Source organism: Cibotium barometz, chromosome 8 (assembly GCF_041138505.1).
Source record: "Cibotium barometz isolate CiBa-2024 chromosome 8, ASM4113850v1, whole genome shotgun sequence".
Lineage (NCBI taxonomy): Eukaryota > Viridiplantae > Streptophyta > Polypodiopsida > Cyatheales > Cibotiaceae > Cibotium > Cibotium barometz.
This window is the reverse complement of record NC_141053.1, coordinates 40,083,621-40,108,340: the sequence shown is the minus strand read 5'-3', so window position 1 is coordinate 40,108,340 and position 24,720 is coordinate 40,083,621. Positions and strand designations below refer to the sequence as shown.

General features: G+C 44.8%; 1 protein-coding gene across 8 annotated transcripts in view; it reads left to right on the top strand.

Annotated features, from left to right (window-relative positions):
- Positions 1-20,722, top strand: part of LOC147636256 (uncharacterized) — a 92,703-nt gene extending 71,981 nt beyond the window's left edge. For all 8 annotated transcript variants that reach the window (XM_086801698.1, XM_086801692.1, XM_086801693.1 and 5 more), the window contains one exon: positions 20,280-20,722. In XM_086801698.1, coding sequence (XP_086657824.1) covers positions 20,280-20,305 — 26 coding nt within the window. In that variant the 3' untranslated portion in view covers positions 20,306-20,722. The remainder of the gene's footprint in view (positions 1-20,279) is intronic.
- Positions 20,723-24,720: the final 3,998 nt, after the last annotated feature.

Below are 24,720 nucleotides of genomic sequence, written 5' to 3'. Positions count from 1 at the left end.
CCCTCAATTGTGAGTTGGGGCACATATACATGCACATAGGCAATACCTTGATTCCAACAATACAATGGAGGGAGGGGAAAATAACCACACAGGTGGTCTGTAATGCCAAGTGGGCTCGCCACCACTATCTGTAAGAAAGGGACTGTGCCGCCAGATCCTAAGGAAGGCCTCCCGACGCTTCCTCATGTGATTTGAGCCGCCATGAAGGTGCCCCCACTAACCATGGAGGGTATGAATGATATCGAGCTAGATGCTCTAGGTAGACTCCGTTGGGGGGGTGAGGGTGCCTTTGATGGCTTTGCTGCATCGAGCTCTCCAAATATGCCACATGGCTATGCTACTGCAAATCTCCCATCTCTAGCAGGAACTTGGGGTCCAACGACTAGTGGGCAAATTTGGAACTAGGGCGTGGAAATACGAAGGTGAGAGACCTGGAGGGCTCTTCCTCATCCGGTATGAGCCGCCCTGAAGCGGCCCCAGTGACCACGGAGGATATACTGCATTGGCGGGGTGAGGTTCCCTTCGATGGCTTCGCTGCATCGAGCTCTCTAAATATGCCACGCGGCTATGCTACTGCAAATCTCCCATCTTTGGGAGGAACTTGGGCTCCAATGACCAGTTGGGCAGAGTTGGAACTCATAGCGTGGAAATACGAAGGTGAGAGACCTGGAGGGCTAGTCCCCCACCTTCCTCCTCATACGGCATGCTGATTGTGGCCTCATTGACCCAAGCAATAGTGCCCCACATAACAATATGGGCAAGAGCCCGATCCATAGTGAAAATGCGTATGATCCTCTGCCAGACCAGTTGGGCCTTTGGGCAATCCCAAAGACGGTCATGCCAAGCTTTGCATCTTTCTTGCTCAGCTTCTAGGCCCTGGTTGGTTTCATCCAGGATGGTCAAGCGGAGTACTGAGGCATTGTGTGAAGCTGCATCATGTGGATGGTGGGTACCCACTTGGAAGGAGCCAATGTTAAACTCAAAGGTCATGACTACCTCCAGGCCATACGCCATGTGGAAGGGGCTGTGTTGTGTGGTGGCCTTGAAAGCAGTGTGATACGCCCACACAGGGTGCCCAACAATGCCTCCTACCCTAGTGGTTCCGGAGCTGTTGATACAGGGACCGGTGTTTGTGGCCCTCTTACTGCCTACCCCATTGATTTCATGGTTTGCCAATGGGTGATGCAGGCCTTGCCCCGGTCCACCACTCAGCAAAGGATCCGGGAGAGCTGACCACCACCTTGCTGGAGTTCTAGGAGCTGGTATCCCAACTCGAAAACGCACGTCACATGTTCGAGAGCGACGGAAGCTCCATACACTTTACCACCACTACAGATGATCCAATGGCCCAGCTGAAGAGGGGTTGGAAGTCTGAAGCTGGACCAAAAGTCCCAAAATGAGGAGAGTGTCCTCACTCACTAGCAGTAGAAAGAAGCGTTTGGCAGACCATCTCCAAGCAACAAGAACAAAACAATCAGGGGTAAGAGCCTCCGTCACCTGCTCTCTGAAAGATCCCGACCACTCGCCAATTCTGCGGGCTAACTGCATCCTGACATACTGTAGGGCGAGGAACTGGAAGGGGAAGAAAGAAAGCCAGAGTATCCAGTGTAGTGATTTTGCAAAAATCTTGAGACATAAGGAAGAACGGTGCTTCAAAAAATTTGGCCAGAGATGAAGCACATATACATGCAAATCTGGTAGGAGGAGGTGAAAATGAAGCAGCAGCAGAAACATCTATGTCAACAAAAGACGAGGCCCTCATATTGATGACAGATCTTTCTCTTGAAGCAGAAGATTTTGACTGGGCCTTCTAGCTTGCCTATGTGTGTGAGCCAAGGGTTCTCTGCCCGGGACGTCTCCTAAAAAGTGAATTAAATAATCCATGTGTGTGTTTTTCATTTTGTAATGCCTTGTTATAAAAGTCTCCATCATTCCCTTGCTTACAGCAAGGGGGGGGGGGTGTAGTTTTGAGTAGACTGATGTAGGCTGTCATAAGTGGTCAAACTCTTATACTAGGCCTGACATGCGAGTTTAGGTGTTGGTGCCATTGCGTCTCATTTGAGCATGCGGTGCAGTCTAGATTCCAAACCACTATGACTGTTGAAGGTTTCTCAAACATCTCCACCTTTGCTCTCGGAAGGGGGCATAGTTGCAAACATACGGAGTATACGCCATTCATCATCACTGAGTATGATACGTCGCAAAAAGTATGAATCAATCCCTAGACCTTCACTTCAAAAATTCAAACTGGGTACACTGTAGAGACCAAAGAGTTACATATCACAGCTTGCAATAGTGAGACTTGCATAGATGATTAAAAAGAGACATTAATAATGCATATGATAGAAGTGCAAACACAAAGTTGATAGTCTTAATGCTCATTTACCTCGCAATCATGCTCATTACCACCCTGACCTTTGTGAACAGAGCATCCTACATGGTTATTCTCTATACCCATATCTTCCACAATCTCTTGTGTTTCTTGTAAGGCAATCAACCTCTCATCATCTTTCTCCTTGTTGACCATCTCCAAAGTCACCTCCATCTTGTCATATCCTGTAGCCTTGATCTTCGATATGAGTCGAAGATTGGTGTGTATGTACACCAACTTCTCAGTGTTGGATGGATGTTACGACCCTGTGTTTTTCTCTGGACAGTATGTAGAAGGGCACGGGGACATGGTGGACAGTGTGAATGGCATCGTTTTGGAAACCCATGTGTGGCCAGCCCAAGTGTGAAGGGGACAAAAGGATTTTAAGTTTATAAGGTTTTATAACCTTAGATGATTTTAAAAATAATATTTTTGGGAGGCTGCGTTTTTGGGCTATTGCTTTTAGTTTTTGGCTTTTTGGAGAAAAGCGAGCTGAAGTGCCTCTTTATTAAAGAAGGTGGTAGAGTCGACGTGGGTGTGGCGCATCTCCTTGGAACAGTGGTCATTGGCACACGGCATCGAGCCAACGGGTGCTGGTGGACGTGGAGCAGGCCACATGCTGGTGGCGGCTGTGTGTGTGGAAGCAGCGAGGCGGGCGGCTTTCTGCAGCATGGAGCAGACCGCATCGTTGGGGCATCTCCCAGGCCAGACCGGACAGGCTTGGGCCCTTGGACCAACAGGATGGGAGCGGGCCTATGGACAAGCTCACCGGGTGCCCCCTCGCATGCAGCACCTTTTTGTTAAGGGACATCAGACCGCATGGACATTGCGGATTGTATATGGGTGCTCACGTCACCACGCCCGTGGAATCCCCCGCTCACGGAGCTGGGCAAGTGGAGGGTGCGCGACGTTGGGCAGAGGCTGAGGTGGAAGGGTTGGAACATCATACGTGTTGTCTGCTCGTTTGTCCTCGGATGCGTGCAGACCGCCTCTGAGGACACTACCGCTTGCTGTGCCTCAACTGAAGGCACCCGGCACGAGCCGTGAGATCGCCAATCCCTCCAAAGTCATGGTCTCTATTGAGTATGGCTTATGCGAAGTGAAAGCTGTCAGGCTCTCCTAACGAAGAGAGCAAGGGTGCTATGAAAAGTGCCTTGGCTAGCAAGTGGAAGGACTTGGATCATGGGACACATCTAAGGTAGACTTACAAGAGAGCAAGGGCGCCATGAGAGGTGCCGGCTAGCGAGTCTTGAGCCTTGAGTGTGTACGAGGTCCTCGAACACTTAGCTTGAAGGCTTTTTGAAGACAAAGATCAAGGGTTAAGGCTTTGCGAATGGCTCTTTTTTCAAGAAGACATGGGGTAAGGCTTGCTAAGCACTCATGTGGAAGACGTGGGTGAAACTATAAGGGATCCTGTTGGGCCACTGCGTTTTAGGGCCAATCGATGTCCGTGTACTATTTGCGGGAGACTCTAGCTCCCCCTGTTTGTTTTCCTTTTCCAGGTCCTCAAAAGTGTTGAAGTGTTTTGTGTGCGAGTGTTTGTTTCACACTGCCCTTTGGTTTTCTCTGAAGGCCGGTTACAATGGACCTGCAACATTTCTTGCATTGGAGGAAGCCACTGCTTCTCCCAAATCATTCACATGAGCATCAATGTCTTCACCTGCATCCATTGGGACTGCACCCACGTGCAATCTTCTACATACATCTTTTGCATTCTTTGGAGCATTTGTACATTTGCCAACTCCATGACCTGCAATGCATAAGATATGAGCTCGAATGCGTAGAGGCCTCCCATTCCATTGATGGCCACAATATTCCGCAATATTTGCATTTGACAGTAAACATCCCCCTTCTTAATTCGCGCATAATGGTGACATGCTCCCATTCAAGTCCTTTGGGTCTTCCCATTTCAATCTGGATAAGAAAAATATCAATTCATGTCATTAATAAACTAACAAAATTTGGGGCTTCTTCTAATCTTTCAATTTGAAAGTTGACACATCAATTTTGTTTATGATTTGGAAAAAGCCCCAGATTTGATAGAGGTCAAATTTAGGTTTTTTCTTAAAATAGTCATAAACAAATTAATAGATTTAAAATTGATAGTGTATAGCCTTAAATTAAGGCTATAATTGAACAAATTTGTTTCAATTTCATGAAAACCCCCAAATTCTTGATACATTTGTATCAAATTTAGAGCCTTTACCTCAAAAATTGATAGCAAAAAAAAAGCCCCAAATTTGACAAAGCTCACTTTGTCAAATTTGGGGCTTTTTTGGCTATCAATTAATACTAATAAAATAAAGCTATAATTGAACAAATTTGTTTCATTTTTATGAAAATCCCCAAATTCTTGATACATTTGTATCAAATTTAGAGCTTTTACCTCAGAAATTGATAGCAATAAAAGCCCCAAATTTGACAAAGCTTTGTCAAATTTGGGCCTTTTTTTTGGCTATCAATTTCTGGTTAGATGCCTTAATGTAATAGTGTGCACTAACAATTTTTATGATTCTTTTAAAAGAAGCCCCAAATTGGGCCGAGATGAGTTGTCAAATTTGGGCCTTTTTATTTTGCTAACAATTTTTGAGCTAAACGCTCTAAATTGGATACAAATGTATCAAAAATTTGGAGTTTTTTTATGAAATTGGAAAAAACTGTTCAATTATGGACAGATTTCAGGCTAGATTTTAGCCCCAAGTTCTTCTAAGTGCCCAATGCTCACAATGCACATTGCACATGATGCCAAGGTGTGAACTTTGAAGTGTGCTGTTAAAACCTAACAGTGAACAATGTGCAGGCTACCAATTAGCACAAAAAACAGCGTGGTTGAGGTTTGAAAGTAGAGCCTTGCGCAATATGTAGACGGTAGTACGTAGACGGTAGTATGTACCTGGAGCGTGAAGGGGCGGACGTGTAGAAGCAACTTGCAAGTACTCCTTATCATCAAACACAAATCTCCAACCACGTAGCACATGTAAATAGAAAATGGAGCCAATGTACTTCAAACCCTACGCACATCCATTTTCGTCAGGTTTTTGCAACAAAAAAACCCAAATTTTTAAACCAAAAAAAAGGCAAGTATGAAACGTGTATAACAAACGTGTTTGCTTCAGCCTGCATACGTGTTTGTTTGCAACTATGGAAGGGGGCTTTGTTGGGATTAGAAGTCTCGTGTGTGTGAATAACCCCTAAAAGGGTTAGTGTGCTAGTAGTGTGTGCACACTCTCTTATGAGTGGATAGGATAAGTGTGCCATGTTTCACTTATCTAGTGTGTATGTGTGATTCCTATGGGTCAAAAGATAAGGCTACATGCCTATAAAAGCATTGTACTTGATGAAGGATTAACAAATAATAATACTCTGGCTTTGGGTGCCAATGCATTATCATGTTTTGGCACGAAAGCCACTCTGCTTCCGACTTTTCTTGCACAGGAACAACCCTAGACACTTATGATTGCAGCTCTCTGCTTTAATGTGAACATAAATGCATTTGGCAAATGGCAGCTAACTCTTTGGGAACTTTTATTTGGATATGTGGAGGGTAAGATTTTTGGATGCCCTTATGTCTCTCGTCTCCTCGTAGACTGGAAGCTTGTTCTGCAATATATTTAGTGGTCGGGTAGACCTCCTAAGACTGGCAATACCTTGAAATAAGAAAGTGTCTTTTGGAGCCGTGCATTCCCTACTCCTTTGGCACTCCGTTCCCCACAATGAGCTTACTTTCTTTCTGTCATGGCCCTGTGAAAATGGAACAGCACAAGTGTGGGCATGGTGGTTGCTGAGTCAAAATATTGAATGATTCACATGTGGGGTGCCCGGACAGAGATAATGATGTGTGGACATCCCTAGGTGTGAAGGGGGGAACTAGAACATTAATATTTTAATGTTTTATTGAAGGTTGCTCCTAGGCCTTAGTGGCCCCTAGGGAACTTTAATAACTATTAAAGTTGGGGCCCTAGGATTAATATGGGGAGGGGGCAACTCCACTTTTGGAGTGCATGCCTCTCTCTTCATTCTCTCTCTTCTTTTTGGAAAAGCGTGTAGTATACGTGCTGGTGGGAAGCGTGGAAAAGCAGGAGGGAACTAGTCGGCTGCTGCAGAATATTGGGCTGCTGATTTTCTGTGCAAACCAGCCGTATAGCTCTGTACGGACAGGCTGCTGCATGTACACCTTCTGGTACAGGTTGCGCACAGGTGTTGCTACGGGTACATCTGCTGGTACAGGCTGCGCACAGGTACATAACTGTTGCTGCAGGTTCTGTTGCAGGTACAGCTGTATGGACAGAATAGAAGCTGGCGGCGCTGGACAGTACAGGTGTTGGCGGCGCTGGACAGATCTGGTACAGGCGGCATTGAACTTGCTGAGCAGGTACAATCGGGTACAGGGACTTGCTGCAGGCGGTGCATGCAAGTACAGTGACACGTGGCAAGTACGGACTGGTACAATGCAGTTTTTCAGGTCTGTACAGTCAGATACAAAACTGAGGTGGATGCAGAGAGGAAGGTACAGACAGGTACACCCACACGTGTGAAGCAGAGTTGAAACAAGTGTGCAAGTACAGACTGGTACCACTATTTCCTCCGGTGCAGATCCACGAGCTGATTTTGGTAAGCTCTGAATTTGTTGATCTATCTGTCTTTCTATTGCCTTATGTCTGTTGCAGATTTGAGCTATCTGGCCCCTTGTGAGAGGAGGGGTATGGCAGATTGAAAAGGGTGGAGACAGAGATTGAACAGTGAATGTATGTTTGTGCTGAGATGTTGAATCATGTGCATGAGATATGCCAGATGTATGCTCATGGCTGCCCTGCTAAATGGTCTTGGCTGATCAGAAGGAGGCACAGTGTGTTGCTTTGAGACACAGATCTGTGTGCGTGAATCCTCTGTGCTAAGAGGTATTGTGGGCTGTCAGATTGGACATACAGGTGTATTCTTTTGGCTGATTTTGGTGTACTCAGCCTTACATATAAAGAAATTGAATAAAGGGGCGCCAAGATTTGGGGCCAACATGTGTCGCTTTATTTTCAGATTTGGGGCACTCTAGCTCCAATTCATTTTTGTTTTCATATCTAGACTACAAGTGGAAGGGTGACTGCTAGTCCACCGCACTTTGGTTTCTACCAGAGGTCGGTTTCAAGGTTCCGTTGCCGGGACCAATCATCAACTTTCTGAAGGGGGTGAGCTCGTGGTTGCCTCGAGAAAAGTCATCTCTGAAAAATTCAGCAAACATGTCTGATACAGAGGATGAGTACTTCTATCATGAAGAGGAAGAGCTAGAGACCTCTCCTAAGAGAGATGTATCTGAGGATATTCATGTAGGAGAACAGGCTGCAGATGTTGAGCAATATGAGGATGTAACACAGCCAGAAGATGTACTTGGTAAAGAGGATGATGATGCTCGGTTTAAAGATCGTTTGGCTAGTGTTATGGATGAATTTATGCAACTCACTCAGAGTGAGAGGTTTGCTGAATTTATGAGATCCCGTACAGAGCCCGAGAAGAAGAAGAAGAAGGTTCATTCTAAGAACCTTCCTCAGGGTCATAGTGGTGCCATCCCACAGGATCCATCTTTTGGCCAGTTTCCGAACATGCAGCATGCTTATGGAGCAAACTCACAGAGTTCCTTCTTTGGACAGCCATCAATTCCTCTGCAGAATATGCATCCAGGTTATTTTGGTGGTGGCTCGGTGTTCCAATCTATGACTGGGGGTTATCCTCAGGGAGGCATGGGTATGCAGGGGCCTTTTGGAGCTAATTTTCAGCCTGGTATGGTATGGAGGGGAATATGTATGGTGGTATGCAGTCCGGTATGCAAGGAAATATGTTTGGAGGCATGCAACCTGGAATGCAAGGCAATATGTATGGTGGCATGCAGCCAGGTATGCATAATGGAATGTTTGGAAACATGGCTGGAATGTATGGTATGCCAGGTGTGGGAATGGGTAATGTTGACCCAATGATGGGCATGAATGTTGGGGGTAGCAATCTTGCAAAGCCACTTCCATATGATAATCTAACGCCTATGGGAAAGGCGAAGGATTACAAGGGGGAGCTGCAGTGAAGTTTGATACATTCAGTGGGGCCAAAGATAAACTTAAAGCACTCACCTTTTTACAGCAGTTTGATGCTGCTTTTTTTGGTGGGAATTACACAGAGTCCTCTAAGGTGAGGAAAGCTGCCACTTTTCTCAAGGGCAATGCTTTGCAGTGGTGGTCTACTCTTCTTTTGCAGGGAATAGCACCCACTACTTGGGTACAATTTAAACAGGTTTTCTCTTCCGTATGGCTCACATCTACATTTGAGGTGGATGTTATGACCGCATGGCACAAGTTAGATGCTTCAAAATGTGAAAATTTGGAAGATTATAACAAGAAGTTTTGGGAAGCTTTACTCCCAGTGACTTCTTACCGTGCAGTGCCATTGTCTGAGCAGGTAGAGAAGTATTGTTGTGGGCTGCCCAAAGAGGTGCGTGATTATTGTATCAAGACTCGAGTAACGAACATGTCTCAGATGATTGAAAATGCTATGACAGCTAATGCGTTACTCACTGGAGGATCATCTGGGTTTAAAGGAAGTAAGAACTCGAGCAAGAAGGCTGAAAAATCTGGGCATGCTTCTCGTGATGCTAAAGGGTCTTCAGAGACAAAGTATAAAAAGTTGCCAATGCCCAAGAGGACTTCTGAGGAAAGACAGGCTTTGAGAGATGCTCGGAAATGTTTTTACTGTACAGAAGAGGGACATATGTCATTTAATTGTCCCAAGAGAAAGTTCCAAAAGGACTCTGACAATAAAGGAGAGCCCAAGTCAAAGAAACCAAAGCCTTCTGCAGGGTTAGTTCTTGATCTTGTGGTGGAACAGCCAGGTGGTGAAGAGATAGAGTTGTGCAGGGCATGGGGCAAAGTGAGAGATCAGAATGCCTTGATATTCTTTGACACAGGTGCTAGAGCCAACTTCATTTCACCAGATTTGGCTGGCCGATTGGGGATTCATGCAGAGGAGATGGGGCCGTTACATGAGGCTAATCTGGCTTGTCTAGGGTATGCAGAACCCGTTACTCCTATCATTGGGAAGCTCAGGCTTCATTTGCAGGGTTATGTGGACAGCGAAGAGTTCTTCATCATGCCACTTGATGGCTGTGATGTTTTGTTGGGTATGCCATGGTGCCACAGAGTACATGCGGTGGTGGATACATACAATAGGAAAATCACTCTGACTCATAGAGGGAAAGAACATGTACTGGATGTAAAACTCAAAGGGGAATCTGTTCCTATTATATCCGCTTCGGCGATTTCATCAATAATGAAAAAGCATCTTTTCGCGTACTTGATTTATGTAAAGGATGCACAAGATGATGAGTCTAAGTTTAATTTGTCTATGTTAGATAAGGACAAGACTGATTTCTTATGTGGGTTTCAAGATTGTTTTTCCGAGTCATTGCCAGGAGAACTTCCTCCTGAGAGGCCAGAAGATCATGCCATTGATCTAATTCCTGGTAGTACTCCACCGAATAGACCGCCGTACCGTGTTAGTGCAGCCCAACATGAAGAGATTATGAGTCAGGTGCAGGAGCTTTTGAATAAAGGGTTGATACAGCCTAGCTCATCACCCTTTTGCTCACCTGTACTCTTAGTGCAAAAGAAGGATGGTTCTTGGCGCATGTGTATTGATTACAGGGCGTTGAATAAGAATACCATCAAGAATCGATTCTCCATACCGAGGATCGATGACATTTTGGATCGCTTACAGGGCTCCACAGTCTTTAGTCGTATTGACTTGAAAAGCGGGTATCATCAGATACGAATTAGACCCAAGGATGTGCATAAGACAGCATTCCGAACCACGTTTGGATTGTATGAGTTCTTGCTTATGCTCTTTGGTTTGACAAATGCACCTGCCACATTTAACAGAATGATAGAAGGCATTTGGCCATTGTGTTTGCAGAACTCAGAAACCATAGGCTGGTTGTTAATGGCAAGAAGAGTGAGTTTTTCTTGCAAGAGATACATTTCTTGGGGCATATTGTGTCTAAGCATGGAGTCCGTACGTACGGTACTTTGCTGAAATTGCTTCGCCTCTTCATGCCTTGACAAAGAAGGCAACTCCGTTTAGATGGGCTGATCGGGAAATTACAGTATTCAAAAAGCTCAAAGAAAAGCTTACTTCGGATCCAGTATTGGTGTTACCGGACCTCCGAAAGGCTTTTGTTGTCCAGTGTGATGCATGCGGAAGTAGCATTGGTGCAGTTCTCATGCAAGAGGGACATGTGATAGCTTATGAGAGTAGAATATTGCAAGATGCCGAGAAGCATTTACAGGTTTATGAGAAAGAGATGTTGGCTGTAATTCACGCTCTTTCTACATGGAAACACTACTTGCTTGGGGCTGATTTCACTGTGCAGACAGATCATCAGACCTTGCGATATTTCCTCACGCAGACTAAGCTTTCAGAGAAGCATATGCGATGGGCAAACTTTTTGTCTATGTTTCACTTCCAGATTGTGCATGTGGAAGGCAAAAAGAATGTTGTGGCAGATGCTTTGTCATGCAAGCCACAGGTCTCTGCAGTTTCACTTGCTTATCATCATGAGCTTGATGAAATGAAAGAGCAGTATGCCCATGATGAGGACTTTGAAAAGTTGTATGATCAGATGTCTGAGGGTCAGCGGCATGAGCACTACACTCTCAGAGATGGATTTTTATTGATGCATGGCAGACTGTGTGTTACCAGGCCATTGCGACTCAAGGTTATGATTGAAAGTCATGCTCCACCGTATGCAGGTCATAGAGGTATTGACGCCACGGTAAAAGCAGTGGAGACTTTCTTTTATTGGCCAACCTTGAGAAGAGATGTTGATGTCTTTGTGAGGCAATGCATCGTATGTCAGAAGGTAAAGTTTGACCGTCAGAAGACACCAGGGTTATTACAGCCTTTACCTATTCCAGATAGACCTTGGGAGAGCATTGCCATGGATTTTATATTTGATCTTCTACGGACACAAACGGGCAACGATGGCATTTGGACTATCATATGCAGGTTCAGTAAGCAGGCTCATTTTATTCCCGTGCGTAGGACGATCAAAGTTGTTCATGGCGAACATCTTCAAGTATCATGGATTGCCTACGTCTATCATTAGTGACCGTGATCCACGGATGACGAGTTTGTTCTGGAGAGGGTTGTTTGACAACATGGGTATAACTCTCAAGTTTTCATCGTCATTTCATCCACAAACAGATGGTCAGTCAGAAGAGGCTAACTCTACAGTGTTGGATCTTCTTAAGTAGAGCACAAGCAACAATGGGAAAAATATCTTCCTTTGGTGGAGTTTGCATATAACAACACTGTTCATACCTCGACAGGCAAGGCGTCTTTTGAGATTGTGGAAGGAGGGAAGAAGGTACCACCCATTTTGCACACAAAGGATAAGATCTTTGAGGCTGATCAGTATGTGGAGAGCATGGATGAAGCTTATCGGAGAGTTAAGTTGGCACTCCAGAAAACTCAGCAGAAGCAAAAGAAAGCCGCAGACCGTCACAGATGTGCTTTAGAGTTTGCATTGGGTGATTGGGTTCTTTTGCGCTTTGAAAAGGCTAGACTCAAGAAGATGAAGGGTAAAGAGCGCTTATTCCCTAAGTTGAGCATGCGTTATTATGGGCCTTTTCAGATATTGGAAAAGATTGGTGAGGTAGCCTATCGCTTGAAGCTACCAGATCACTGGAGGATTCACAATGCTTTTCACGTGAGTCTCCTTAGACCTTTCCGTGGGGATGTGCCTGAGGATGTATCAGATGAGGCTCAGCCGGAAGTTGAGGAACTTGATGAGGTTCTGATTCCAGAGCAGATACTGGCACATAAGGAAAGAAAGGTACGAGGTAAAGTTTCCCGTCGCTATCTTGTGAAGTTCAAGAACTATTCACCGATGGATGCGAAGTGGATGGAGGAAGGTGACTTAACAGATTCACCTCAGGTTTTGCAGCTTTATCTCGATGCCTTTGAGTTAGAGCCGACTCTTGTTGTGGCTCATTCAGGTTCAGCAGAGCATGGGTCTGGAGCATTACCTGATGCTCAAGAGGGGGGTAGCACCTCCACTCCCTTGTTACAGATAGGCTCAGATGACATCTAGAGGTCGCTAGGTGCAGTTTTGTCTCACCCGAAGGTACTGATGGCTGACAGTACATCTGTTTATGGGACTTCTATGATATATGTGTACTAGTCACATGGGATTTTGTGGTTGTGTATGGTTCACAGTGGTATACAACTTGGACTACTACTACGCCATTGGTTTGCAGTGAATGATGTTACATGTGCATGGCTTAGAGAGATTGGGACGCTGATCTTGCCATACTGTATATTTCACTTTGGATATTTTGCTGTATCACCAGAATGCAATCGAGGTCGCTTGCCATTTTTCAAGAGGGGGGTATGTCACGGCCCTGTGAAAATGGAACAGCACAAGTGTGGGCATGGTGGTTGCTGAGTCAAAATATTGAATGATTCACATGTGGGGTGCCCCGACAGAGATGTGTGGACATCCCTAGGTGTGAAGGGGGGAACTAGAACATTAATATTTTAATGTTTTATTGAAGGTTGCCCCTAGGCCTTAGTGGCCCGTAGGGAACTTTAATAACTATTAAAGTTGGGGCCCTAGGATTAATATGGGGAGGGGGCAACTCCACTTTTGGAGTGCATGCCTCTCTCTCTTCATTCTCTCTTCTTTTTGGAAAAGCGTGTAGCATACGTGCTGGTGGGAAGCGTGGAAAAGCAGGAGGGAACTAGTCGGCTGCTGCAGAATATTGGGCTGCTGATTTTCTGTGCAAACCAGCCGTACAGCTCTGTACGGACAGGCTGCTGCATGTACACCTTCTAATACAGACTGCGCACAGGTGTTGCTGCGGGTACATCTGCTGGTACAGGCTGCGCACAGGTACAGAATTGCTGCTGCAAGTTGTGTTGCAGGTACAGCTGTACGGACAGAATAGAAGCTGGCGGCGCTGGACAGTACAAGTGCTGGCGGCGCTGGACAGATCTGGTACAGGCGGCACTGAACTGGCTGAGCAGGTACCATCGGGTACAGGGACTGGCTGCAGGCGGCGCATGCAAGTACAGTGACACATGGCAAGTACGGACTGGTACAGTGCAGTTTTTCAGGTCTATACAGTCAGATACAACACTGAGGTGGATGCAGAGAGGAAGGTACAGATAGGTACACCCACACGTGTGAAGCAGAGTTGTTGAAACAAGTGTGCAAGTACAGACTGGTACCACTATTTCCTCCGATGCAGATCCACGAGCTGATTTTGGTAAGCTCTGAATTTGTTCATCTATCTCTCTTTCTATTGCCTTATGTCTGTTGCAGATTTGAGCTATCTGGCCCCTTGTGAGAGGAGGGGTATGGCAGATTGAAAAGGGTGGAGACAGAGATTGAACAGTGAATGTATGTTTGTGCTGAGATGTTGAATCATGTGCATGAGATATGCCAGATGTATGCTCATGGCTGCCCTGCTAAATGGTCTTGGCTGATCAGAAGGAGGCACAGTGTGTTGCTTTGAGACACAGATCTGTGTGCGTGAATCCTCTGTGCTAAGAGGTATTGTGGGCTGTTAGATTGGACATACAGGTGTATTCTCTTGGCTGATTTTGGTGTACTCAGCCTTACATATTTTTGAAATTGAATAAAGAAATACCGCAAGGGGCGCCAAGATTTGGGGCCAACAGGTGTTGCTTTATTTTCAGATTTGGGGCACTCTAGCTCCAATTCATTTTTGTTTTCATATCTAGACTACAAGTGGAAGGGTGACTGCTAGTCCACCGCACTTTGGTTTCTACCAGAGGCCGGTTTCACTTTCTACAAAAGGCATTCAGGTTTGTTGAGATGTTGATGCTGAAGTAAATGTTGTCCTCTTTCCTCGAGCTCAAAGCTGTTGGCATTTGGGTATGCACTACAGACCTTTATGGTGCATGTTACAGGAACAATTGCAGCCTTTTACTCCTCTTACGGTTGTTCTGGATGGTGAAAGGACAGAGGATTGGATTTTCCATAGGGAAGATCCCGGACCTTATCCTAGTTTCTCTCTCTTAGGTTTCGATCTACAGTTTGATTATTCCTGCACCTTGGTTTGTCAATCGATTAATAAGATTTGGCTCCTTACAAAGACAGCTCATTGGTGGAAAAAGAACCTCAAGAAAATCTGGCGTAGTAAATTGCCGCTCAAATCTAGATTATTTTTATGGCGATGCTTGTTGGAAGTTCTCCCAGTTGGAGAATTTCTTGAAAAAAGACACATAGCTGTTGCGAAATGCCCTTCTTGTCGTTGCATAAAGGAAACAGTGATGCATCTTCTTTATGAGCTTTACAGCCAACGTCTCTAGATGATTGTATGAGACTCTGTTCTAAGCTGCTATCCGCTCTAGTGTTGTAGCGTGGATATCCGACCTCTCAACAAAGCAAATACCTTGCGCTTTTCCATAACCCAGGGAGAAAGATAGAAGACGTGTCAAGCAATCTCCTGAACACACATAAGTTCAAGATGAAGAGGAACAACACATCTCTTCCATGAACATTCTCCAGTGCATCTTAGCTTGATCTTCTATATCCAAGTCCCGCCACAGCTTGTGAGGTGACGGTGTTGGAGATGCCACTGGCCACAGCTCCAAACATGCCATCAACCAGGCCCTGATCATGGACCCCGATTTCTTTGTAGAGCACCCCCTGGTCCTTCGACTGAGCTCTCTGCAGAAACTCGGTAATAACCTGCACCACAGCTCTCTGCAAAGGGTCGCCCGCCTAGCTGCGTCCACACACGCAAACGCCACCAACATGTGGACTGCTCCACGCTGTAGAGGGTCGCCCGCCTGGCTGCCTCCACACACGCAGCCGCCACGTGCGCTTCTTGTTCTGCTGACCTGTACACCACCTGCTCCGCCCACGTGTCTGCAACAGGCTGTAATCCTACGCCTCCTCCCAAGTGAGAGATAAAGAGAGAGCAAGCGCAGTCCAGCCCACGTGGCAGTGCCGAGAGAGAAACTTGCAACCGCCAGCTCGTTGCTGTCCTCCTATCCTATAGACCTTCGCAAGCCTGCTCAGCATGTAGCGCCTATTCGCCTAAGAACGAGAGAGAGAGCGAGAGAGTCAGCCTGTGATCGCCATGGTGATGCGCCATATCGCACGACACCACGACCCCTGAATTCTGCCACCCTTCCCTTATAACAAGGATGTGATTCGCTTTTCTCCAAAAAAAAAACTAAAAGCAAATAGCAAAATGCATGCTTCCAAAAATAATATTATTTCAAGTCACAAAAGGTTATAAAACCTTATGAACTCAAAATCATTTTGTTCCTTTCTTTAAAACCTTTTGTCCCCTTTACACTTGGTCTAGCCACACATGGGTTTCTTTTCTTGATTCCAAGCTGATGCCTTTCACACTGTCCATCCCATGCCCATGCCCACCTGCTTTCTATTCAGAGAAAAACACAGGGTCGTAACATACCCCCCTCTTGAGAAATAGCAAGCGTCCTTGACTGCACTCAATAACACAGTAAGCAAAGATTTCCCATATGACAAAAGCAATGCCCCTCTAGTGCATCTGGGTGATGAAACAATCATCCTGGACAAAATAGCCACACTATCACATCAGAGTGAAACAACTCTTGCTTGTTCCTTCAGAACTTGCAGCAAAAGTCTAAAACCAAGTGCAAACATGTAACCTGTGTTAGCCAAAAACAAAACCATGCATCATTCTACATATGACACACATATGCATGACACATATATGACACACATATGCATGACACATATATGCATTCGCAAACAATATGCTCCTCAAGATGCAGTCTCAAGGCTACTCACAAGCCTTACACCCATGGGCATCCCGTAGGACCCACGACTGATGGTACAACATGAGCATATGAAAGCACTCAATGCATCTAAACTATACATCCACTAAGTACTTTCCACATATGTCCCTCTTGATGCTTTACCCACTCTGTTTATGGCCATCCCGCAGGGGTCACACTCAGTTGTGCATCCATGAACATAATAAAGTACTTGATGTATCATACCAACATACATGCATCACATAACACAATCCGGAGTATTCCCAATGTATTCTCAAGGGTACCAAGATCCAATGGCACCAAAATACAATAATACCTCAGAAAGTATATGCATACATGCACAAATAAAGCTCGATCCATATATCCATGAACCAAACCAACTCTAGGACTGCTCGCAAGACTTATGCCCTTCATAGAGTCTCGAAGTGTTAGCTCAAGTTGCCGCAGACTTTGAGCTCAACCAAACCATGCCATTCCAAAGGAGACCAACTCCACAAATAGCATCATCTCAATATCCAATTGACCAACACTGGGGTCAAGAACAGCCAGAATTATATGACAAAGATCAACATCCCAATCTTTCGCAGTCATACATTAGTTCCAAAGACAAAAACCATCCATAGTTGTAGTTATAGTTCATGGTGTGGCCGACTATGAACCATACCCAACTTTACCATCTCATGTGACTAGTACACAATATCATAGAAGTCCCATAAGCAGATGTACTGTCAGCCTCCAGTACCTTCGGGTGAATACAAAGATGTCACCAAGCGACTCCTAGATGAAAACTGAGCCTGTCTGTAACAAGGGAGTGGAGGTGCTACCCCCCCTCTTGAGCATCAGGCAATGCTCCAAACCCCAGTTCTGCTGAACCTGAATGAGGCGTCGCAAGAGTCGGCTCCAACCCAAAGGCATCAAGATAAAGCTGCAATACCTTAGGTGAATCTGCGAAGTCACCCTCCTCCATCCACTTCGCATCCATCGGTGAATAGTTCTTGAACTTCACAAGATAGCGACGGGAAACTTTACCTCGTACCTTTCTTTCCTTGTGTGCCAGTATGTGCTCGGGAATAAGAACCTCATCAAGTTCCTCCGCTTCCATCTGAGCCTCATCTGATACATCCACATGCACTAAAAACCTTCTTGCACTCCACCCAAGTGGTTAGCACAAGTCCCCAATGAAGCATAGTAGATCACCACTGCTAAACATAGAAAGAAGCTGCCTTCCGAACCCATGAAGTCTTCGTGAAGATACCAGTGGTGACAAAGTGTCGAAAGCCATAGCCTTCAACCCATCTCTTGCACCATAACACTTCAATTGCTTCTTGTTCGTGGCTGACTACCTGTCCTTGGTGTCTTTTCTCCTGAGCTTCATCTTTAGCTTTTGCTCTTCACCTCATATAGGGAAAGACACACAATCCTGCACTGTCTCCTGCACTTCCTTTTCACTTTCCATAAGTTGAAGCTTTTGATGTGACAACCACGGGCTCGCCTCCTTGAGAAAGTAGATGATATCCCGGCAATGGAACCATGTAAACCGGCCTCGAGCCTTCAGAGAGAACCAAAGGGCGGTGTGACAAACACTCGCACACAAAACACTTCAATACCCTTAAGGACGAAAAAGGAAAACATACAGGGGGAGCTAGAGTGCTCCTGCAAACATTACACGGACACCAATTGGCCCCAAAATGCAGTGGTGCCCCTCGCGGTATTTCTCTACTTGATCAAATTTGAGTACAAAGTACAACTTGTAGAATCCTCCACCAATAGGATCCCTTGTAGTTTCTCCCAGGACTTCCAAAAGAGAACTCTCGTTATTACAGCACAGCATACCATAGAGGAGGCACACCTGTACAACACCTCCCTGCTTTCTCCATCTCTACCATGGATCCCTCAAACCCTGTCCCAAACAGCAGTAGGGCTGTACCAAACCATATGTCCTTCCCTATAGCCACAGCTTGCATGTAACCTCGAGAAAACCTACAACCTGTTCACATGAATCCAAAGACATGTTTTCCACATGCAACCAAAGACCTGTATCCGATAAACCAAAGACCTGTATCCCATAAACCATAGGCCTGTTTCCTCCATACCAAAGTCATGTTTCCTCTCGAAAACCAATGTTCTGTTTCCTTGAGAAACCCATAGATACACCATCCAATAACGGTGCTAAAATCAGGGTTGTTTTTCATAGCAATACCTTGCGCTTTTCCATAACCCGGAGAGAAAGATAGAGCTTTTCCATAACCCGGAGAGAAAGATAGAAGACGTATCAAGCAATCCCCTGAACACACATGAGTTCAAGATGAAGAGGAACACCTCTCTTCCATGAACATTGCATCTTAGCTTGATCTTTTGTATCCAAATCTCGCCACAGCTTGTGAGGTGACGGTACTGGAGATGCCACCGGCCACAACTCCAGACATGCCATCAACCAGGCCTTGATCATGGACCCCGGTTCCTTTGTAGAGCACCCCCGGTCCTTCGACTGAGCTCTCTGCACCATAGCTCTCTGCAGAAACTCGGTAAGAACCTGCACCATAGCTCTCTGCAGAGGGTCGCCCGCCTGGCTGCTTCCACACACGCAGCCGCCACCAGCATGTGGACTGCTCCACGCTGCAGAGGGTCGCCCGCCTGGTTGCTTCCACACACGCAGCTGCCACCAGCATGTGGACTGCTCCATGCTGCAGAGGGTCGCCCGCCTGGCTGCTTCCACACACGCAGCCGCCACCAGCATGTGGACTGCTCCACGCTGCAGAGGGTCGCCCACCTGGCTGCTTCCACACACGCAGCCGTCACGCGCGCTTCTTGTCCTGCCGACCTGTACACCACCTGCTCAGCCCACGTGTCTGCAACAGGCTGTAATCCTACGCCTCCTCCCAAGTGAGAGACAAAGAGAGAGCAAGCGCAGTCCAGCCCACATGGCAGTGCCGAGAGAGAAACTTGCAGCCGCCAGCTCATTGCTGTCCTCCTGTCCTGCAGACCTGCGCAAGCCTGCTCAGCATGTAGTGCCTGTTCGCCTGAGAACGAGAGAGAGAGAGATAGAGTCAGCCTGTGATCGCCATGGTGATGCGCCATATCACACGACACCACGACCCCCAAATTCTGCCACCCTTCCCTTATCACAAGGATGCGATTCGCTTTTCTCCAAAAAAAAACTAAAAGCAAATAGCAAAACGCATGCTTCCAAAAATAATATTATTTTAAGTCAAAAGGTTATAAAACCTTCTAAACTCAAAATCCCTTTGTCCCTTTCTTTAAAACCTTTTGTCCCCTTCACACGTGGGCTAGCCACACATGGGTTTCTTTTCTTGATTCCAAGCTGATGCCTTTCACACTGTCCATCCCATGCCCGTGCCCACCTGCTTTCTAACACAGGGTCGTAACACGTGCTCACCCCCATGCTTTTCTTGCTTCCCTGATTTACTCTCCTCCATGCTTGGCCCCATGCTTTTTGCATAACACTTGCTCGCCCATGCTCGCCTCCATGCTCTTTGCATATTACCTACTTGCCTCCCTGCTTGCCTGTTTTGCGTAACACTTTTTCTTGCCCATCCTTGCCTCCCTGCTCGCCCCCCCTGCTTTGTGTACCTCCCTGCTTTTCTTGTCTCCATGCTCGCCCCCATGCTTTTTGCACAACTGCTCGCCCCATGCTCACCCCTTATAGCCGCCTTTGCATATCATGGCCACTCATCCCTGTGCGCCTGGTAGACATCGACCTCTTAAACATTTAGCTCCATCAGACAGCCAAGCTTATAGCAAGTGTGCTGAAGGTGCAGGAATTGACAATGACCTACACAAGTTTTTTATAGAAGAAATTCAGTTTTTCTGGCTGACTCAGGGGTTAAGATAAACTCGTTACGAGTTGTTTTCAAGTAAAGTCATTAAGATAGGTCTCATGCAAGATAAATGCATTTAGAGCTGTTTTCAAGTAACAGCCTGAGACTATGCTTTTGTCTGCTTAAGACTGTATGATGGCTGCATGTATACCTTCTTGGTATTCAAGGTAAGATTCTCCTTTTTTAGGATCTTGTGTGTGACTACCTTGTAAATAATTGTTTATGTGGATGTTTAGGTACCACACGGTTATTGTACACATAGATGGAGGCCAATCAAGATCTGGCTGGAGACTTGAGAGACTTGTTGACATCGTGAAGTACAGATAATTGCCAGGAATTAATCTGACTTCAAAATTCTGTTGACACAACATGACATGATGTAGAGGAAAGACCCCTGTGTCTTGCTTTAAGGAGATGTGGGATAATATGAGGATTCTCAAGCTAAGAAAAGTTACAGAATAACAGTAGGTAGATGTACATTCCAACAAAATTTTGAAATCTTGATGGCAGACAGATTTATACAGCAGGGAAGATGCCACGTAATGTGCCAACACACTTGGTGAAATTTCCCTTGTATAGGAAGATAATTGCCACAATCAACCACTTACAACCTTTCTATAACACATTAGATTGTTTCCAACAAACAAAGCAATGCTTATCAATAAGTTCCCTTTAAGAACTTGAGTGCCTACAGGAATACATTTACTTATTCAGTAGTATTTAAAGCTTTAAATTTTTGTTAGTTTATGGAGTTACTCTTGTTGATTGGGTCTTGGGTTGTATAGTACGTTAGAAACACTAATTTAATGGCTATAGAGTCCTTACATTCTAAATAAAAGAGTGCCATGAAATGGCTGCCATCAGGGGTGGTATGATGAAATAAATGTAGGCTCTGACCATTTCTTTGTAACGAGGCAATGACAAGCAACACCGACACGTTATGTTCACTTGGAATGCAAATCCACAAGTACTTATTCAGTGGTATTTGAAGTTTTCATTTTCCTATTAGTATATGGACAACTTGTTGATTGTGCTTTGTGGGTTGTTTAGGACATTAGAAACACTAACCTAATGGGTATAGTGTCCTTCACATTTCAAATGGAGTGTCATGCATTGGTTGCTAATTGGACTAGGCTGTGATCGTTTTTGTTTAATCATTTTTTTGTGACGAGGCGATGTTGAGCACTTGCAAGGTATGTTTGCTTGGAACCCAAGAAGCTACATAGAAGTATACTATTGGAATCCCTAGCTTTTTCCACGATACATACTGTCCTCACATTTTTTAGGGGAGTGACGACGACCAAATTTTCAGTTCATAAATGGAAGCCTTTAGGTAGTTATTTCAACTTTTGGAATCAACTGTGAACAAGCCATATCCACACCTACTTAGCTTTCAATGTTTTCTAGTGTATGGACTTGAAGTTTGTTGATAGGATCCCTGTGAGTTATTTTTTTGCATAAAACTCTACTGTTGTGTGAGTGTGTGTGTGTGTTGCTTCACCTCCTTTGACATAAGGAGGTTGGAAGGATGTGTGCACACAAAATGCAAAGAGCCTTCAATCACCTCATCCACAAGAAGCAAGCCTTCTTGGCTAAAGGAGAACTTGAATTGTACCACCTCTTGTGGAGTGTAAACAACTTAAATGCATGGCACACCTTAGAAGAAAAGAAGACACCACACCCATCACATACCTTGTTTGGGAGACTTGCGTCTGTCCTATATATGAAATCTCAACTAGCTCCCATGTGACTTATCCTAGATATGGGCATGAGGATCTTCGCATGGTGCATTTCCTACATGGATCCACAATCTTGGCTTCTATCCTTGCGTGTGGTCGCCTTCCCTTCATGGACTACACCATTGTCTCCATCCATAAAGCAAGAGATGATAGACTACTAAGGTAGCAATCCAAGAGGCGGGACAATATATAGATATCCGCTTTATATAAATTTTGAGATCCCTAGGTAATTGTGACAAATACGCATGCCACGTGACATCAGAGAGTCCCTCGAAGGGATACTTCATCTTGTCATTGAAACTTGGTAGCTCCTTGTCTACATGCAGTCACTAGGGATTGTGCACAATCGCTCTAGAGATCCAAATGTGCCCAATCCTCGAGATCAATCCATCCTCTTATTAGCTCTTGATTTGGGATATAGTCTAGTGCCATATCCTAGGTAGGACATTGACTTCTTGCATGATGGTGTATCAAGGAGGACACATGATCAGTCCCACTAGTTTTACTAGTGTCATTACTCTTTGTATTCATAGAACTCGTGAAGCACATAGGCCTATTTTTTAATGGCTAGTTTACACATGGTAACACTTCTGGTCTCGTAGACCCATTGGGTCTTTAGTAGACATTACAAAACTCTCTCTCTCTCTCTCTCTCTCTCTCTCTCTCTCTCTGCGTGTCATATGTGTCCATGCTAGAGAGAGAGGAAGGAGAGGTTGCACTTATAGCATGGAGGACACATGTGCACCCTCTCATGAGGGAGGTCACCATGGAAGCTTGTTTGAGCAAGCAAGTGATTATCAAAATGATTAGTGATTCTGAGTTAATTATGATTAGGGCTTACACTTCTTGCCCCTTTTCACACTCACTTTTTTCCTTGACCCCTATGTTTGGCCATGCCCATGGCCCATTAATTACAAGGCTTGACTACCTTTACAAAGCATGTGAATCGGCTCCATTACAAACCATCCCCAGTCAAAATGGTTTTATGGTGAAAACCAAAGTAAATGTCAAATCCGATTCGACGAGTGAGGTCTCCATCAAGGATCCATTTCATGGTCGATTCAACTCGAATCATGTGTAGGGACTCAAATCTTGAATTTTCGTTCAAGAGAGTATACTTTATAGCCACAATTCCACATGTAATGCCCTCAATCCAATCCCACAAATCATATCACATGATAGCATATGGCTTTCATGAAGTGTATTCCAAATACACCCATAATTGGCATCTACAAGGCCTCATAATAGTAAATCATAGGAAATTATAACAAGTATATTCGTTATTCAACTCATGTAATCCTATCGAATGCATACAAAAGGCCTTCAAAACCTTCCAACATGAAAGCAATCTTCCAAATTGCTTCATCTTGAGGTCAACCTTTCCATTTAATAAGGTATTCTTGCAAAGTATGGTTGCGAAGAATCCTCTCTCATGCCCAACACTTTCTTTGAAACATATTCAACCATACCATCCTCATTTATACGAGGTAAGTCATCCAAAACTTGCACTTCCAACCCTACATATTCTTTTAAGTGAGATATATGAAAGACATTATGTATCCTTGTGGTAAGGGAACAATTGATATGCCACTTCTCCAACTTGCCTCAACATCTTGTAATGCTGAGTAAGTTTAATTTTGGTGTTACCCTTGACTTGTCTTGGGTATCCCAAAGAATATAAAGTCCCCCTCTTTAAATTCCAATGGCTTTCTATGTGTATCTTCATAATGCTTCATCTTCTTTTGAGACTTTTTGATGTTATATTTGCATGTTTGCAAGAGGGTTTGCATCCTCCTTTCCACTTGATCCTTAGCATGAGGATTTACATTTCTTGCTTGAAAACAACAATAGGTACATGCTCCTTGCAGCCATACATAGCCTCAAAAGGCGACATCCCAATGCTCACATGTTGATTGCTATTGTAAGCAAATTTCGCTAAATGCAACCACTCATCCCATGCATGGTGCATCTCATAGGAATAGCGCTTCAAACAAGTCTCAAGTCACTTGTTAACTCGTTCCATTTGATCATCGGTCAATACTAGTAGTCAATTAAGTACGCATGCTCTCAAATAGTATACGCCAAAAAGTGCCCATGAATTTGACATCTCCATCACTCACTATTTGTTACTGCATTCCATGCAACTTGAACACATACTCCATAAATTGGTGTGCAACCACGAATGTTGAATATCTCACATATGTAGGCACAAAGTGGGAAGCTTAGTGATCAACTCACCACATAAACTATTCCATCCCCTCTTAGTAAGAGGAAGGCTAGTAATGAAGTCCATTGCAATACGAGTCCACTTACCTTCTAGAATAAGTAAGGGCTAAAGTAAACCATCGGGTTTTTGTGTGGGATCCTTGTTGAGTTGACAAGACATACACTTGGAGGCAAACTCACATACATCTCTCTATAAGCCTTTTCAATGAAATCTCTTTCTTATTACATGATAGGTCTTAAAGAGGTCTAAGTGTCCTGCCATTGGTGAAGAATGCATCTCCACCAAAATGTTTTGCTTGAATGCTAAGTGAGGTACAAGATGCAATCGAAAATGAGGTAAATCATCACATATACCATAATGTAATTTCTATACCATACGTGATGCCTCTTCATCTAGCATGTACTCCTCTTGGATAGCATGTGATGGCTGTTGCCAATGAACATGCCCACATCCTTGAAAGTGAATCGGCCCCACATTGTCCTTTCTTGTAAGTGATCTCAAAGTCATAATTTTGAAGTCTGCCAACCATCTTCTTTGTTTGGGAGAGAGATTGGGTTGAGATAAGTACTTGAGGAGCTTATGATCACTTCTCATGTAAAACTTGCTTCCATAGAGACAATGGTGCCATATCTTGATTGCATGCAAGATAGAAATCATTTCTTGAACATACACTTGCATCTCTATCTCTTTGTCATCAAGTTTGCGACTCTC